The following is an 18,552-nucleotide window of genomic DNA, read 5'->3' on the forward strand; positions in this document are numbered from 1 at the left end:
CTGGAGCTGAACAAACTCTGTCTGCGTCCCAAATGACAACCTATTTCATATGTAGTGCACGATAAGGACCATGGCGTCCTATCTAAATAATGAATAATCCACACTTTAAATAAACTGACGTATTAAAAGACAATAAATGGGTTGGCTAGAGCTGACCCTTGGCTAGTGCTGACCCTTGGCTAGAGCTGACCCTTGGCTAGAGCTGACCCTTGGCTAGTGCTGACCCTTGGCTAGTGCTGACCCCTGGGTAGTACACACAGATGAAGTGCTGATGTAATGTCTAAAACCGAGGGGGAGCAGTGGTCAGAGGCTGAAATAGAGCCTGATAAAAGTGAATTTCCAGGCCCCTGAGTCCTGCGTTTGTATAAACGTAATTTATTTTGAGCATGTGACCGCCTCTTAAGTGTTGCTGCAGACCGACCCAGGCCACAAACACACACACCCTCTGCATGTTTTCTGTCGTTGGGACAAGGGCGGTGTGTCCCAAGCAGCACCCTATTCCCTATATTGAGCACTACTTTTAACATGGGCCCTATAGTGCACTGTGTAGGGTGCCTTTTGGGACACAGACAAGGAGATAACCTGTTGAAGCCGTTAGCCAGTTAGCCCAGTGCAACTTTAAAACCTCCATTAACGAGGTGTATGGGGCTATATCTCGTAACGTACTGCCTCTTATTACACACCAATACATTCACCCACACCTCACTCTAATAGTGCACCAAAGAGTGGTATGTACTCCAAATGTTTTGTTATTGTTGTAAACCTCATGCTACCTCATGCTTACATGATTAAAAGTCAAGTAAACAGTACCTTTGGCCTTTCGGTTTACCTTATAAGCTCAAAAGAATGGGTAACAAATTTGGAGGCACCGCTGGGATTTCTTTTCATGTGCGCACCGGCATATTGTCCGCATTTCTGGAGTAATGAGTAAGAGACATTGGAAGCGTAGCTAGCTGGCTAACCGTGAAGATAAGGATGCACATGTATGACGAATAGTCATGCTCGCTGTTAGTATTGCACTAGATGCTGGTGAAGTTGAGTATAGATAGAGGATCAGGCTAGGAAGAGATCAGGTCAGCTTAGACTGGACTGGCTGATAAAAGGGCTAGGTGCCTGTGTTATTCCAGTCCTCCCTCCAGACAAGGCAGTAAATAAGCTCTTGGAACCATAAAAGACCGGATGGCTCCGCTCCAATGTGGATCTTGGGCCCGATGCAAAACAAACAGAACAATAACGCTGGGTCACGCTAATAAGACGTGGTCACTGCTACCAGCCGCCCCCAGAGAAAGTGAAAGCGGCGACCAACAGGCGACCGCGCCCCAAACGGGTTGCAGCTTCGGTTCAGAGTGACCGGGACAAGCTGGGGCGTAGGAGAGGCCGAGTGAAACATGGTCAAATGCAGTCGAACTGTTCTGAACCCACCAAAGAAAGGTCAAAGCCTGAAGGGGAATTTAAGATCCACAGCAGACCAACGTCAACCTGTCAGAAGAAGTAGAATCTTAACAGCTCTGAGCTGGAACAAGGTTTACTTTGAAGGGGGAGCTTCACAAAAGTCCCGTCGAGCGTTAATGCAATAACCTTAATCTGTTTACCTGCACTGGTGCCATTGGATGACTGTGGTCATCGCCACGACAACAACAGTATCGACAGATCAAGAGCCTGCATCGCCAAAGTTCCTTCAATTTACCACTGAGGGTTATGGTTTGGTTTAATATATGGAGCCATGAAGGAGGGTAGAGAAAGGGGGGAACAAGGGAAGGCTAGTCCTGAAAGGATTGGGGCTAGGAAGGTTTCAAGTTTCAGTAGCCAGGAGAGAAGGCTGTTTTGGGGGTCGATGGGTGAGCAAGGCGGGGAGTCTGGAAGTGGAAAAAGAGGCACCAGCCCTGGCCCCATAGGGCTCCCTTCTCGCCCTTCTCTCCGGGACCCCGTCACCAGCCCACATCTGAAAGCTCTTACCCTCACACCTCTCACGACAGGGTCACTGACAGGCCTAGAGAGATCGGAGAATCAAAGGAAATTGGGGAATCATTTGAAGTCGGGGGAGGAAGCTATTGTCATAAACCAGCAAGCTCCAGGGTTTGAGTTTCACTCCGGACGTTGGGCAAGTGGAAAAATGCAGAGCCAGGAACACACGTGAAACGCCACATTACCATTGATAAGGAGTTGGAACACACGGCTCATTAGTCGCCTTTGACTGCCCATGAGCCGCCGCCGTATTTAGACACTGGTGATTGGCCAAACCCGCTGTGTTTTTCATTGCCTCTTCTCATTGGGAAGCCCAGTCAGTCTTTGAACAAGTGCAGATCAGTCCCTCATTAGTGTGGTGACCGGTTCAACAAGTCTTAACGGCACAAGAAGGAGAACACAAGGCAGGGGAGACAATAACAGATAAAAGTTCAAATGTCTCTAATCAAAATGGCAGGAAGCGAGTGTTTTATCAGTCTTTGTATAAGGTCCAGTGTAATGGAGATGGAATGCAGCGCAATGACTCTCGCCAGCGGCGATTTGATGAGGCGGATAGATAGAGAGGAAAGGGGTTGTGTGTATTTGTGGATGCGTGTGTTAGGTAGTGATGAAGGGGTAATGAGCCAGTCAGCTAGTCTGCTGCTTTATTTGTCTGTCAAGTCCCAGAAGCAGGGCTTTCAGTTATGTTATTCAAGCAACACGACTAAAATGTATTACCCAAAATGTTCATTGGTCTCTCATTGGCCTAAGAATACGATCTCAAATGTAGACATACTAGGAGTTTAAATAAGTACACAATCAGGGCCAAACCTCTAGATTGGGTTTTACAGCCCCACTGCCTCCCGTGTGATTGTAGTCTGTGCATCGAGCGTTTTACTGGCTACTCCACAGTGAGAAACATATTCCCCCTTTTTATTGGCAGGTTAAGACAAGCTTTGCTTTAATGAGCATTGGGTTCCCTTTGAAAGTGGCTCGGATTAGGTTGGGGGGAAAAAATGGTACAAATTGGTGAATGGACTATACAGGCCTTTTTTTACTTCATCGTTTGAGTGCGTAATCGCCAAAGCCTCTCTAGTTAAATTTCTCATGAATGATGCATTGGCGACGATGCTAGTCAACTCTGACCTCGTGACTAATTGACAAATGTGTGCAAACAGATGTTGCGCCCTCTCATCCAAATTGTGGTCGTTAGCAATTATTTGATAAACAACAGGCTAATACGCTAATTGTTGCCAGTCGCCGATGAGGTTATCCTCTGTGCTTACCCTCCTGCTACATTAAGCATGGTCCGTTTTTGCCTTTCTCTGGCTTTGGCGTTTCACTCTCTTTAGCGAACGGAAATGTAACGAAGCAGCAAAAAAGGTCACCTGCTCTGCTCGATAATTAGTTAGCTCGTTCAATTAGCACAACGTAATCAACTGGTGTCAGCGGTCGAACCAACGTGCATGCAAAAAAACACAAACAACAGATGCCTTGTGTCTTTAGTCTGCTGAACAAGTCGAATTCCTCCCACCCAGTGTTATGGTTTCACTGCCTTCCCCAGAATGTTTTTTTTTCATTCTGGGGCCACATTCCTTCAGAGCCTCTGGTTCGCGTGGTGTCTCGAATTTGTTGGCTTCCCCCTCATGCGTTTGAAGGCCGTTCCCCACACTCAAACAGACAGACTTGGATTTACACCATGCAGGCAGCAACGGACACTGTCTTCCAATAAAAGCTATTCTCTCGCTCTCTGTTGGAAAGAGTTGATGGTTTTCTTGCTATGAAGATGGAGAAGAGGGAGGATGGGGGGGTTAGAAACTCAAATAAATGCCCTGCATCACTGTGGATGCCGCGGGGAGCGCCGTGTGTGTCATACCTGCCAGATAGGCCCGGAGTGTGCTGACAAGAGCCATTAAAGTTTACAGCTGCCCGTCAAGCTGACAGACAGACAGCCCTCCGAGCCCCCCAGCCTGGCCCCATGTGGGGACCCCCTCCCTGGTTACGGTGCCAGGCCAGTCTGGAGGCAGCGGGTCTCTGGGGGTAGTGGTGGGGCAGGGAAAGAGGGGTAGGGGGGTAGGGGGGGCTAGCGGTGGAGAGATGACTTGGCTGGTAGGGACTGGGGGTGAACACAAACAGAGTAGTGGGCGTAGACAGACACACATTTGTGGATCTTAGCTCACTATTGTCTAAGGACTGAAAGAAAAACTTCATTTCTCCAACTTAAACGAAAGGAAAAAGAAGGATGAGAAATAGGGAACTGACTCGGCAGTATTTCAAGGGTCCCTTAGGGTGACCATATCAAACAAAGCAACAGCAAACATGTCGTCCCCCACAAATGATGCAGCGGTCAGTTGATTAATATTGCGCCCCCCTTGTGCCAATCAGTGTCATTTTGTAAAAGCCGGATCTCTATGACAAGACACATTCGTCAAAACCGATTTCATCGTGGGGGACAACTAGCAGTTATCTGACAAGGGCAATGACTAGACTGTACCAAAGCAGCAGTATTAGTGGGGTCCTTGAAGACCATTGATATCAGAGCAGTGTGAATATGGATGATATACAGATCATACCACGTTCTGATATTAATACTGTGAAAACAGTTTTTCTGTAGGGGTGCTTTGAGAGGGAACTCCTTCTGTTTGGTGGGTACGGTGCGTCACTTAGGACTCTCGGGTGGCCTGGTGTGAGTGAGTGAACAAAGTCCTCTGTTGTCTCTTATGTGTGTGTTGGACAGCCCCAGACCTTGATCTTAGTACAGACACACAGGTTCGCGTTTCCTCTAAAGCCGCTGAAATTGCATTGCAGCCATCCATGTGAATGATAGGGTATTGGTGTGTGTGGGGAAGTGTTTGTGCATGTGTTTTGTACTGTACCACAAACCATTCTGTGATTCTATGTGTGCGGGTCTGCTGTTTGTTCACCCGCACCTACGGGCAATTGTTAATAACCCATCCGCAACCACCCGATTATATGTGATAAAGTGAAAATCTGGGACCCGCACTCGACCCTAACCTACAAATATAGAAAATGTGCTGTACAGTCAAAGATGGATACATGCAGCTTCTCTTCTGTTGCCCTAGAAGACTAAATAAAGTTTGCTCACCAGAAAATATGTCACATAATATGATAATAATAATATGTATATAATGAATGCTTCGATGTTGTTGACGTCGGTAAAGTTTTCTCATTCATCTCTGCTTCTCTCGCACAGCAAATACATTTAGGGACCAGGGAGAAAATGCAATGACGCAAAATAAACTGGGGAAAAATTCTCTGTTTGTCCCTAAACGGTTTTCAGGGAATTGCTGTGAAAATGACACGACATGTTTCTGATAAGGTTTTACTTTGGCTTGGATGCATATTTTATGTGTTTGAAATACTATCAGCTTTTATGATGCTGATAACGATAGCACCTTTACAGATGTCCCCTAACCGCGCATTCATTCTCTCAAGATGCTTAAATAAATAATATTTCTCCACTCCTGTTCCCGAGTTCAAATGTACACTTCGTGTATAATTTTATCGAAAGAACTGCTTCCTTTTGCAGTTCCCTTGACGTGCCATATTTTAAGTCCCCGTCTTGTGACTGTCAAATTTGTGTAGCGCCTCAATCATTACACATAACATCTTTCCCAAATATGAGGCTACTGTTCTGGCCCCTCTCTTTAATTTCAACTCTCCATTTCCCAGCTTTCTCTTATTGAACTAAACTCTGACGTTAACTTTTCCTGCCCATGTACCCTAAAGCGTATGGCCGTGTGTTTGGTGTGCACGTACACTTAGGCCCAGAAGCTTCGGCTTACGCGCTAACGGCATATCAAAATAAGGAAGTAAAAACCTCAATGTAGCCTGTAGATATGAATTGCACAAGAATGATACATTTATGGCTTTTTTTTCTGCATAGTTTTCTCTTTATTTAACCCTTAACCCTGCCCATCATCCTCACTATATTTCATGAGCCTAAACCCACCCGCCCCGCAGATATAACCACGGAGACTGCGGATCATTGAGTCAACACATCACTGGTGTGTGTGTGGCTGTGTTTGTGTGTGTATAATGCAGTTTGTCGCACCACAGCCGGGTTAAAGTATCCCTCTCTCTAGACTGGCCTCTCCCGTCACCCTCCCACCCTCTATTTGTTTTAATTAAAACAAAAATTCCAGCTTGGGCCGAACGGAACCGACCGGCGATCCCTTTTTCCTCTCCTCTCTTCTGACATTCTCTTCTTCTAATGTTTCGAGCCTTTTTCTACCTCCTCCTCCTCCTCCACTTTCTTTTCAGCAAGGTTATGATAGCGCAGAAAGACGTCTGTGTGCCTATATTTCGTCCAGTGTTTATACATGGAAGTATTTGGGGCTTTATTTTAATGGTTATGCTCACAAGGGGGTAAAAAAAATGCAGCACACACGGTGAGCCAGAGGAAAATGTAATCATTCCGGATTGGAAAAGCAGGTTGGGGAATGCCCTGTTTCCTTCATCTGATTCTCCTAACAGTCAGAGTATCCCTAGGTGTGTGTGTGTGTGTGTGTGTGTGTGTGTGTGTGTGTGTGTGTGTGTGTGTGTGTGTGTGTGTGTGTGTGTGTGTGTGTGTGTGTGTGTGTGTGTGTGTGTGTGTGTGTGTGTGTGTGTGTGTGTGTGTGTGTTTAGTATGTCTGAGTGTGCATATAGCCACTACAAGGGAGTGTAAAACAAGTACGATTTTTTGTTTAATGCTGTAATAAAGGGAGTCGATGTAAATAGTTGACGTTGCCATTTGATGAACTGTTCAGCAGTCTTATGGCTTGGGGGTAGAAGCTGTTCAGGTGCCTTTTTGTTCCAGACTTGGCGCTCCGGTACCGCTTCTTGTGTGGTACCAGATACAACAGTCTATGACTTGGGTGGCTGGAGTCCTTGACAATTGTCAAGGTCTTCCTCTGACACCGCCTGTTATAGAGGTCCTGGGTGACAGGGAGTTAGTCCCCAGTGATGTATTAGGCTGTACGCACTACACTGTGTAGCGCCTTACGAATGAGCTTAGTAATGAGCCATGACTTTTCAAAGCATTTCATGGCTACAGATGTGAGTGCTACAGGGGGTAGTCATTTAGACAGGTTGTCTTGGCATTCTTAGACACAGGGACTATGGTAGTTTGCTTGAAACATGTAGGTATTACAGACTGGGTCAGGGAGAAGTTAAAAAGGTCCGTGAAGACACTTGCCAGCTGGTCAGCAGATGCTCTGAGTACGCATCCTAGTAATTGATCTGGCACTATGGCCTTGTGAATGTTAACCTGTTTTAAGATCTTACTCACATCGGCTACGGAGAGCGTGATCAAAGCTGTCCGGAACAGCTGGTGCTCTCACGCATGGTTCAGTGTTGTTTGCCTTGAAGTGTGCATAGAAGGGATTTAGCTCGTCTAGTAGGGTGCATCACTGGGCAGCACTCAGCTGGGTTTTCCTTTGTATTACGTGATAGTTTGCAAGCCCTGCCACATCCGACAAGCGTCAGAGCCAGTGTAGTAGGATTCAATGTTACTCTTATATTGATCTCTTGCCTGTTTGATGGTTCGTCGGAGGGTGTAGAGGGATTTCTTATAAGCGTCCGGATTAGTATCCTGTTCCTTGAAAGCGGCAGCTCTAGCCTTTAGCTCAGTGCAGATGTTGCCTGTAATACAAGCATCTGGTTGGGATATGTACGTATGGTCATTGTGGGGACAACATTGTCGATGCACTTATTAATGAAGCCAGTGACTGATGTGGTAAACTCCTCAATGCCACCGGATAAATCCCGGAACATATTCCAGTCTGTGCTAGCGAAACAGCCCTATAGCTAAGCATCCGCTTCATCAGGCCACTTCCATATTGAGCGTGTCACTGGTACTTCCTGTTTGAGCTTTTGCTTGTCAGCAGGAAACAGGAGGATAGAGTTATGGTCCGATTTGCCAAATGGAGGGCAGGGGACAGCTGTGTATGAGTCTCTGTGTGTGGTGTAAAGGTGATCTATAGTTTTTATCCCTCTAGTTGCACAAGTGACATGAAATGAAGTCAAACGGATTTCAGTTTTCCTGCGTTAAAATCACCAGCCACTAAGAGCGCTGCCTCGTTGAGTGCAGTTTTAGTGCCACCATCAATTTGTACTGGTAAATAGTCAGCTACAAAAAATACAGATGAAAACTTTCTTTGTAAATAGTATGGTCTGCAGCTTATCATGAGGTATTCTAACTCAGGCGAGCGGAACCTCGAGACTTCCTTAATATTAGAGATTGCGCACCAGCTGTTATTAATAAAGAGACACATACCTCCAACCCTGATCTTACCGGACTCTGCCGTTCTGTCCTGCCAATGCATACAAAAACCAGCTAGATGTACATTACATTATCAATGTCCTTGTTCAGCCATGACTCTGAGAAGCATAGCATATTACAGTTCTTAATGTCCCATTGATAGGATAGTCTCGAATGGAGCTCATCCAGTTTATTCTCCAGCGATTGCACATTTGCCAATAGAACAGAGGGTAGAGGCGATTTATTCAATCACCGCCGTAGTCTCATCAGGTGGCCTGTGCGCCGGCCTCTATAGCTCCATCTTCAAGTGTCGGGGATTTGGGCATGGTCCGGGATATTCAATATGTCTTTCGCCTCCGACTCATTGAAGTAGAAGTCCTCGTCCAAATCGAGGTTAGTGATAGCTGTTCTGATGTTAGTGATAGCTGTTCTGATGTCCAGAAGCTCTTTTCAGTCATAGGAAACGATTAAACATTACGTTTGTTTTTAAACGTTACGATCAGCACAAACAAAACACACAAATTAGCACAATTGGTCAGGAGCCCGTAAAAAGACTGCTATTCCCTCCGGCGCCATTCTTTTCGTGTGTGTGTGTGCTCACTGTATGTGTGTGTGTAAAGTGGGACCCAGCACAAAGCACACATTGTAGCCTGTGGTGTAGAGTGGCTCCTCGAGTGGGAGGCTGCAGTGCATCTGTGAGCCTTTTTGTTATTGAATCAAATTGTTCTCCACCGCTGGACTGGCTGGATGATTCAACACTGGGCAGAGGTCCCCAGTCAGAAGTAGTCATCCACAGAGGGGGGGGGGGGGGGGAGAATGATCTTTAGATCTTCCGTTTTTTTTGTTCTGCTATTGCCGTGTTGTATCTAACCTGTCACTCACTCCTGTGTCCGTCCAGTTGGATCCTATCCCTGAGGAGGTGATGCAGCAGAGGCCCAACCCCAACGCCGTCCACTCCATGGAGAAGGTGCTGGAGGAACACGGTGTGTGACCCTTTACTCTACTCACACAGGAAACAGTCCCACTCTATGGGCTACAATAGAGCTGGGGCGATAAACCCAACATGATTTTACCGATCACTTATCGCAGGTGTTTTGCTGATCTCGTTCATTGCGAGAAATGTGAAGTTAGAAATGAAATAGGTTTTCTAATGTGGGTGATTGTTAATGGGACAATTGATGGCTACAACCCTCAAAGTAGTAGTGGTTTAAAAAAGTGTAACTGTGGTGCACATTAATGTTATAAACGTATTCTATTTATCGTTATCGCATCAATTGAGCCAATTTATCGCAATATGGGTTTTTTTGGTCCATATTTCCCAGCTCTAAGCTACAGTACAACCAGCAAATGATTTTGGCATTTGATTTGCCAGCATGCATTTACCATAGAGTAAACATCAGCACTCGGCCCTGGATGGCAGACGTCGTTTGACACCTTGTCCAGTTGCTCTATGTAATGATCACCTTTTGACGTTTGTCCTGTCATGTGTTGTAGGTAAATACTGGCACTCTCTGCAGCGCGGGGCCTCCACACTGGGCTACTCTCTGAGCGAGGCTCGTCAGTGTGAGACGGAGGAGGCCGAGACCGTCACTGCCATGGCCTCCCTCTCTGTGGCCAACAAGCAGAGGAGGTACGTCCCTCCCAAGGCGGTGTGTGCGTGTGTGTGCGTGTGTGTGTGTGTGTGTGTGTGTGTGTGTGTGTGTGTGTGTGTGTGTGTGTGTGTGTGTGTGTGTGTGCGACGACGGTCTTCTGATACTCACTAATCTCACACCTTCCTGCAGTTGTATAGAGTATGGTTGTGCTGTTTGTGACACGTGTCATTGTCCTGTCTTTCTCCAGGAGCGAGGAGGAGCCTATGGAGGAGGAGGCGCCTCTGTAAAGGGATGACCATGCCCCCTTTACCATTCAGACACCCATTTAGTCCTCAGCCAACCACTAACCTCCGTTTGAATTTGACCCCAATCCTTGGCCCCTCCCACGCCCTGTCTAGAAGGCACATCAGCCCCAGGGGGGGGGACAGGGGACAACGTTGAGCGGTTACGAAACGGAAACAGAAGACGACACTATCTCGCTCGTCCGGAGTGGACGGACTAAAAGGCCACCGATATGTTGTGCTGTCTCTATGTAAGGAGGCAGAACACAAGGAGCCTCGGGTTACCAGGTCTTTTCGGGTCTTTACTCCAGGACCAATGGGATCTAAGGTGACCTTGAGTGTCCATTCTTTTTTTATAACAGACACACTCTCTGTCTGAAGTACCACTCCAGACACCGAGTTTATAAGTTAGCACGCTTCTTTCCTTTTCCTTTGTGTCGTTTGTTCCTTTTTCCTTTCACTGAAAAACAGCAACAGCGCCCTATGATATAATTACGACACTGTTTACGAACTTTCAGTCGTTACCATTCACAGAAGACTTTGAGAAAGGAGAGACGTCGCAGGGTTTGCTGAAATTTTTGTCCAACTTTTTGATTGGCGAAAGCAGCCATTTCTTTGCGTAACAAGATAGGTACAAAGCGAGGAAGAGAGAGAGAGCGCACGATGGACGTGTGACCAGGTCTTCTGGTTCGAGATGACAGACAGTAAAAAGACTGAGTTTGTGCCTTTTTTTCCCAGCCTGGTGGATTTTACGATGAACTCGCGACGAAGAGCTTTGCCTTAAATGAGTTATCGAGGGGAGAGAGGTGCCCTCCTCTCGCCCTCACGCCTCATCCCCTTATGTTGTGGCGAGACTGGCAATGCCAGCACGATGGCACATAGACAGAAGGCCCTTGGCATGTTTACCCTGAATTCCCTGTAGCCCACTGTCCCACCCCTGTTCCCTTTGACCTCGTCGTAACCCCTTTACTGTCATTTAGAAGGTAGTTGCCATGCTACACAGGGACTAACATAGTTAGCCTTTTTCAGTGGAACTGAATGGTTGAAACATCAGCCAATGATGTAGCTAGCTGGCATATAAACCCTTAACCAAATACACGCCACCTCTTCGAAAGAGTTAGCTAGCATGCACTGTAGTCTGTATTAGAGAGACTTGCCGTCTTAAACGAGAATGCTGTTCAAAAATAGTAGTAGTAAGACAAGAAATGAAGCCAAAGCGTGACGTTGCTATCAGCGCAATAGTCAGGATCCACGTAATGTTGTAAGCTTGTGAGACAGATTTTACTATCGTGACTTTACATTCGAGATTGTTCTCTGTGAGGGAATTAGAACAGTTGCCCCATTTTTGTTAACTTACACGCCTCACCGTTCAAAACGTTCTAATGTCACAACGTTCAGACGATCTTACAGTCATTTAGGGGCAGTAGATACAACGAGCCGTTCTTTTGGCGTTTTGTTCACACACAAAAAATGTGTCTTTGTTACCACGGTGACAGAGCAATTAGACGGACATACCACCTTTGTGAGTTTTCGGGGAGGAGCAAGTGGCACCCATGTTCTCTGTCCACACAGGTGCTCTACAAGTGTCAGGTGCTAGCAGGTGCACGTGCGTGTGTACGTGAGTGTCACGTCACAATCCAGTAAACAAACTCTTTATACACTTCAGACACAGTTGTCATAGCTACTGCTAGGAGTTTTTTTTTTTGGTACAGGGAAGTGTATTCAATCTTGTGTGAGACACATTAAATAACTGTATATACAATACATTTGCACGCATGCTGTCCTAAACATTTCTTACCACATACAGTTGACTTAGTTCTCAAAACACCTATAGTGCAGAATATGGAGAATGAATGATAGAGTGATCCGTATACGGTGTATTGAACACCCCCAACTCATGTTTAGCCTCTGGGCAACTACCTTCTACATTATTCCATTGAAGTCATAATCACTTGTTTCTACTTTTGGTAAAAGGAGGAAGAACTGAGAAGATTGATGTTGTTTCTGCGTTGGTCTTTCTTCTGGATGTTTCCAACGCAGTTGTTTTAATGACTACTTCATTTGTGTGGTTTTTTAACCGATATTTTCTGGTCTTTTTTCATTTGTTTCGGTTTTGTCCTTGTTGTCTTTTGAAGTGGACCTCCGTGTCTTTTGGTTTTTGTACTTTTTATTTGTTTTCCTGTTATTTTTGTATTATTTTCAGTTCTTTCTCTCTGTGACACTTTCTACAGTTGACTTGTCTCACGACCAAGTGAGAGTTCAGTTCCTTTTCATGGCGAAAGGATCTGTGGTTTTAAGGGGAGGGATGGGGAGAGATGGGGGGGGATGCAAATATTTCTACTTTGTATAATGATTCCAACAATTGTGTATTTACTATACTGTCTGTTCATAGTAGATTTATATATGACAAAAAAATCTAAAAGTATATTATATATTATAACATATTACAATCTCGTTTTGGGAGGAGAAAAAAAAGGTTAGTATTGCAAGGTGATTTGCTCATGTTTCACTCGCTGGTCTGGTTTGGCACTTCCTGGTGTTGCAGAGGGCACTGTTCATTATTCCTGGATGCCTTGGCTGAGGGTTCAGTACAGTAGCATCCCATTTGTGTCTTTACAGTATACACCACTGACTTAGGCTCCATTCATACTTCCTGACACTACATAGAGAAGTTGAAAAGTTGTTCCCAAACAAGGGACAAGTCACTTGTTTCTGGAGCTCTGATGTCTCCTCCATTAAAACACTGTGACAACCCACCCATGTAAGCATGGGTTTACAGTGCGAAGACCACTGGGATTGCGCACACTTACATAGGTAACATTTTCTGACCAACAACCAAACACTTTAACTGTGTTTGTAAAACCTTCTCTATACCATCTATTAAAGGATTTGTAATTCAGTAGGGTTTGCCTTGGAATGACATGATAATTACACAAGGGTTGCCCTATAATGACTAATCACTATAAGCCCAAGGGTCATAGTTAACCCATCAATAGTTCCCCTCTCACCCTTTAACCTCACCCATCCTGCCCAAACCGCCCCTCTCTGACGGCTGTAGAAGATGACTAGTGAGGTCAAGGGTCATCGCAATGGACCCAGTCTCATCCAAGGGGGCAGACTATGAGTGAAAAGTCCAGTCTGCGTCTCAATTGTGGTTGCTGTTATTGTATTGGGGGCATTTTTATAAGCTATCATCCAGAGCTCTCCCATGATGCTTAGAAGCACCAGTCACAGCAATGGCAGTCATGGCTTAGTCACTTGTATTCAAATAATATTTTTAAAGGGACTATATACTGTCTGGTTATCATAGTGTCCAGATAGTCATTTGAACATTTTCTTAATCATGCTCAACAAAAGACATTCCATTTTGTTTTGTTTTTAATTGTTTTATCATGGGGCATTTTTTTCTTCTTCTCCTGCTTTTTATCCTCTCCTCAAAACCAGGCCTGAGGATTGTCTGTGGTTTATTTGAAGGGCCTGGTTGTTGGGTTTCTGCACTCTTCCTCCACCTCTGTAACTTTCTCTGCATGGTTTGTGTGTCTGCATGCCTGTCTCTGTCCCTGTAACATATCTGCACAAGGAAAGAGCACTGAATGGACAGAAATACGTTTTTACTACAGCATCGGGATTTGGGGACGAGAGCATGACACGGGAACTCGTTCTTTTGCTCCTCTGTTTTTTCAGGAGCGACGATGAGGAAGAACGACGCTCCCTGTTGGTCTGACAGATATGCTTTTTACCTGTGAAAAATTTCCAACAACAAACTGACTTTGAATATTTCACAACATCTTTATCTAGCACTTGTGACATACAGACAATGGATTTTATTGTATTTATGTAGAAAAACTGTTTTAGGGAAACTAAAGACGGGAGACAACTGCATAGACCAAGTGATTTTTATTCTGGGGGGGGTGATATAATTTGAGGTTGGGACGGGTTTTGTTTCGAGACATCTGGAGATATCAACGGGCTCTGTCCAGATGAATGGTCTATATCATCGTCAGGGTTGTCCATTCCATTTCAGCCAGTAATATCTGTGACCACTGTGGTTTAAAAAAAAAAAAAAAGAACAGTTCTAGGTTTACAAAATGTATGACATGCATATTCTGTTTTTTTAATTGTCTTTATCTCTCCATTGTTACAGAATAGTACTTTTTTTCCTGGGACCTTTCCTCTAACATTTTCTCTTTGACATCTACACTATAAAATCTAATGTTTTGGAAAAACCACTGTCTTGTTGTTATTTCCTGGGGGATATGGTCAGATGAGTGGTCTTTGGTTGAACAAAAAAGAAAAGGCTAAATGATTGTAATGCAAACTCGAGGCCCATGTTGGATCATACATGAATCGTACTTGAGTCATGCACCCAGATACTCACAAACTTCAGATAGGACATACAGTGCCTTCAGAAAGTATTCACACCCCTTTTCCCTGAATTAAAAATGTATTGTGTCACTGATCTACACACAATACCCCATAATGTCAAAGTGGAATTTTGTTTATAGAACATTTAAGAAATGTAGAAAAAATGTAAAGCTGAAATGTCTTGAGTCAGTAAGTATTCAACCCCTTTGTTATGGCACACCTAAATAAGTTCAGGAGTAAAAATGTGCTTAACAAGTCACATAATAAGTTGCATGGACTCATTCAGTGTTCAAGAATATTGTTTTTTTTAATAACTAACACATCTCTGTACCTCACACATGCAATTATGTGTAAGGTCAATCAATCCAGTAGTGAATTTCAAGCACAGATTCAACCATAAAGACCAGGGAGGTTTGTCAATGCCTCACAAAGAAGATTCGTAGATATGTAAAAAATAAAGCAGATGCTGAATATCCCTTTGACCATGGTGAAGTTATTCATTAGGCTTTGAATGGTGTATCAATACACCCAGTCACCACAAAGATCCTTCCTAACTCAGTTGCCGGAGAGGAAGGAAACCGCTCAGGGATTTCACCATGAGGCCTATGGGGACTTTAAAACAGAGTTTAATGGTTGTGATATGAGAAAACTGAGGATGGATCAACAGCATTGTAGTTACTCCACAATACTAACCTTAATGCCAGAGTGAAAAGAAGAAAGTCTGTACAGAATAAAAAATATTCCAAAACATGCAACAAGGCACTTAAGTAATACTGCAAAAAAATGTGGCAAAGAAATTTACTTTTTGTCCTGAATACAAAGCGTTATGTTTGGAGCAAATCCAACACATCACTGAGAACCACTCTTCATATTTTCAAGAATGGTGGTGGCTGCATCATGTTATGGGTATGCTTGTCATCGGTAAGTACTAGGGAGAAATTGAATACAGCTATTAGCACAGACAAAATCCTAGAAAACCTGGTTCAATTTGCTTTCCAACAGACACTGGGAGATAATTCATCTTTCAGTAGGACAATAACCAAAACACAAGGCCAAATCTACACTGTTGCTTACCAAGACAACATTGAATGTTACTGAGTGGCCTAGTTACAGTTTTGACTTAAATTGCCTTGAGAATCTATGGCAAGACTTCAAAATGGCTGTCTAGCAATGATCAACAATCAACTTGACAGAGCTTGAATTATTTAAACAATAATAATGAGAAAATATTGTACAATCCAGGTGTGAAAATCTCTTAGCGACTTACCCAAAAAGACTCACAGCTGTAATCACTGCCAAAGGTGCATCTACAAAGTATTGACTTGGGGGTGTGAATACTTCTGTAAATGAGATATTTCTGTATTTCTGTTTCATTTTCAATAAACATTTATAAAACATGTTTTCACTTAGTCATTATGGGGTATTATGTATAGATGGGTCAGAGAAAACAAATCCATTTTGAATTCAGGCTGAAACACAAAATGTGAAGTAAGTCAAGGGGTATGAATACTTTCAGAAATGATAGTTCTATAATAAGTCAATTGTGTTGAGTTAACCCACAAAGTACATTCATAGAAGGCATAAACATCTGAGCATTTCTTAGCCGCTGTGATGTTGCAAGTCAGCTTTTTGTTGTTATAAATCTGTGACCAAGCAAATAGTAGAGGGACACGTTCAATATGCTGGAAGTGGTTAGTGAATGGCTAGGGGACATTTTTGACCCTGTCCCAGTGTATGAGAAAACACATTCCAATCCACACTTCAACCAAAATATTTTGCTCTGATCTTGAAAACGAGGTGACACCCTGTGAATACTTACAAAATCGTTCTAGTACTGCAACTAAATAAACGTTACGCTTCAGTATAGGAATACCTCCTTTCTCCCTTTAAAGTAATTCTAGATCTGAAAGGGATGAGTTGATGAAACCGAAAGCCAGAAACCTCTTTTTCACTTATCAGTAACCCTTTATATTAATATCCCTTAATAAACCATCTATTAATCATTTGTAAATGTCAATAAGCAATCTCTAAATAGTCATTTACGCACTTATAAACACTTCAATTATTTATTAGACTTAAGACAAGGTGTTTGATCATAATGTGTTCACAATTTGTATGTGGTTTATAATTTAAACCAGTTATAAAGTAGTTATTGTCAACTCGTAAGATGATTGATTGATTTTACTCACCATTTAAATGCATATACATGTATTTATATATTTCATGAATGGGATATTTATTCAGTGTTAATGATTGTATTTGTACATGTGAGCACATGCACTTACTAATACATCAGTTGATGATTAATGTAGATTCTTGTAACAAACTTCTTTTACCATTAGGTTATTTTTAGCCATTGGTGGAGCATCAAGTACTGTCTACTAATATGGGCAGCTGTTGGAGTAACAAGTCATTTATAAACGTTTATAAAGTATATATAGTGTACCCTTTAGATTAGGGGCTGCAAAATCGTTTATTCATAACTAGTAAACGGTTATAAGGATCTACCTTAATCATCAACTAATATGTTAGTAAGTGCATGTATATTCAGATTTTCAAATGCACTAATGTTAATAAATAACCCATTCATGACATAACTGATTAAAAGTACATTATTAATCATTTACAAATCGTGAACATACTATGATCAAACACTTTACTAATTACAGTACAAATCATGAATAATTACTTTAAAATTGTGTTTTTAAATACGTAAATTACTATTTAGAGATTACTTATTGTCATTTACAAATGTAGGAATAATGATTCATAAATGGTAAGTAAACTCTTTACAAACTGTTTATGAATGGTTTATTAACCGACCATAATATAAATTGTTAGCTACTTAGGGAATCCCTTACAGATCAGTGACTACCTCAAGGAAGGTCAGATGGAAGGATGCATCTCTACATTATTGGAACAGGCCCCAGAATCCTACAGTAGGTATTTAGTATACTGAAGAGAGCAGCTCCCTTGACCGTACTGCCATGTGCACTAGCAGTAGAGGCTTAAGGCGTCCACATGGTTCCCAGCCTAAACAGTTAGGAACAGTTTGTGCACATATTATGACAACTATTTTGTGAAGTTTTTTCTTTGGCTTGGTCTTCGGCAGGGTTTTTTTCAGTTGTTCGTGCACAATTCTCGAGGCAAGCCGAAGTCAGTAGCCGAAGTCTACGCCCCTTCTTCGGTGACAGGAAACAGTAGGGATTCTTCAATTAAGTGTTTGTTGTCACTCAACGAGAGATTAATAATTTTCATGCTAATTTCTTCACTTGAGAAATACTGAACCAAACATCTTAGTTAAAATTGCGCGACTATGAGCTCCTTGGAAAAACGTCAAAATTAATCAGAGATTTATTTAGTTATCAGATTCATTGTGGCTACGGCGTCTCAAAATGGACAGTATTGCAGTTTTTTTTCAAATTTTTTTTAAATCAACGTTTTTGTAAGGGAGTATGCGAGCACACTCGTTCGATTCGCGTAGCCAAGTTCGGCTAGGTGCCAGCCGAACTGAAGCATGCTGATGCCTTTAGGCCCTAGGCTTCACAGTAGCCACAAGCAGGCTTAGCCACCCATTTGGACGAGTCAAAGGTCAACCCCAGTGTCCAAATAAACACAAGATTGTCTGTGTTTGGAGTGGGTTGGGGGGGGGGGGGACGTTAATACAACACTCCAAACAAAAACAGATCCAAGCCTGCTACTGATCAGTCAAACACAGTAAAAGTACCACTGTACTTCCACTTCCACTGTTGTACGGTCTTCCTTAGTCTTCCCCTGCCTAAATGCAAACAATGTCTCTGGTGTCACAGTGGAAGTGATGTTTGAATATTCATAAATCAACAGGGTTGGAGTACAGTAATGTGGCAAAGGCAAAGAGACCTGGACAAGTCTCGAGCACCTCTACAGGACCATAGCAAACTGAGATGTGAGTGACAATATTGACCATCTCACAAGATGTGAAAGAGACCTGTCAGGAGACCAATGAGACTAACAAAGCCGACATGAAAGCGAAATCATGCACTCCTATTTTAGGGGTCCTGGGTCGCTAAGACGAGGTAACAACCAACTGTGCTCCCAGCACGCAGACCGACCGTCTCGCTGTCAA

The 18,552-nt window shown here is 43.3% G+C and overlaps 1 protein-coding gene across 6 annotated transcripts in view; it reads left to right on the forward strand.

Annotated features, from left to right (window-relative positions):
- hdac4 (histone deacetylase 4) overlaps positions 1–14,308 on the forward strand; it is a 244,528-nt gene extending 230,220 nt beyond the window's left edge. For all 6 annotated transcript variants that reach the window (XM_071340306.1, XM_071340304.1, XM_071340303.1 and 3 more), the window contains 3 exons: positions 9,108–9,192; positions 9,704–9,839; positions 10,049–14,308. In XM_071340306.1, the coding sequence (XP_071196407.1) occupies positions 9,108–9,192; positions 9,704–9,839; positions 10,049–10,088 (261 nt within the window). In that variant the 3' untranslated portion in view covers positions 10,089–14,308. The remainder of the gene's footprint in view (positions 1–9,107; positions 9,193–9,703; positions 9,840–10,048) is intronic.
- The last annotated feature ends 4,244 nt before the right edge of the window (positions 14,309–18,552 follow it).

Source organism: Salvelinus alpinus, chromosome 14 (genome assembly GCF_045679555.1).
Source record: "Salvelinus alpinus chromosome 14, SLU_Salpinus.1, whole genome shotgun sequence".
In the NCBI taxonomy this organism is placed as follows: domain Eukaryota; kingdom Metazoa; phylum Chordata; class Actinopteri; order Salmoniformes; family Salmonidae; genus Salvelinus; species Salvelinus alpinus.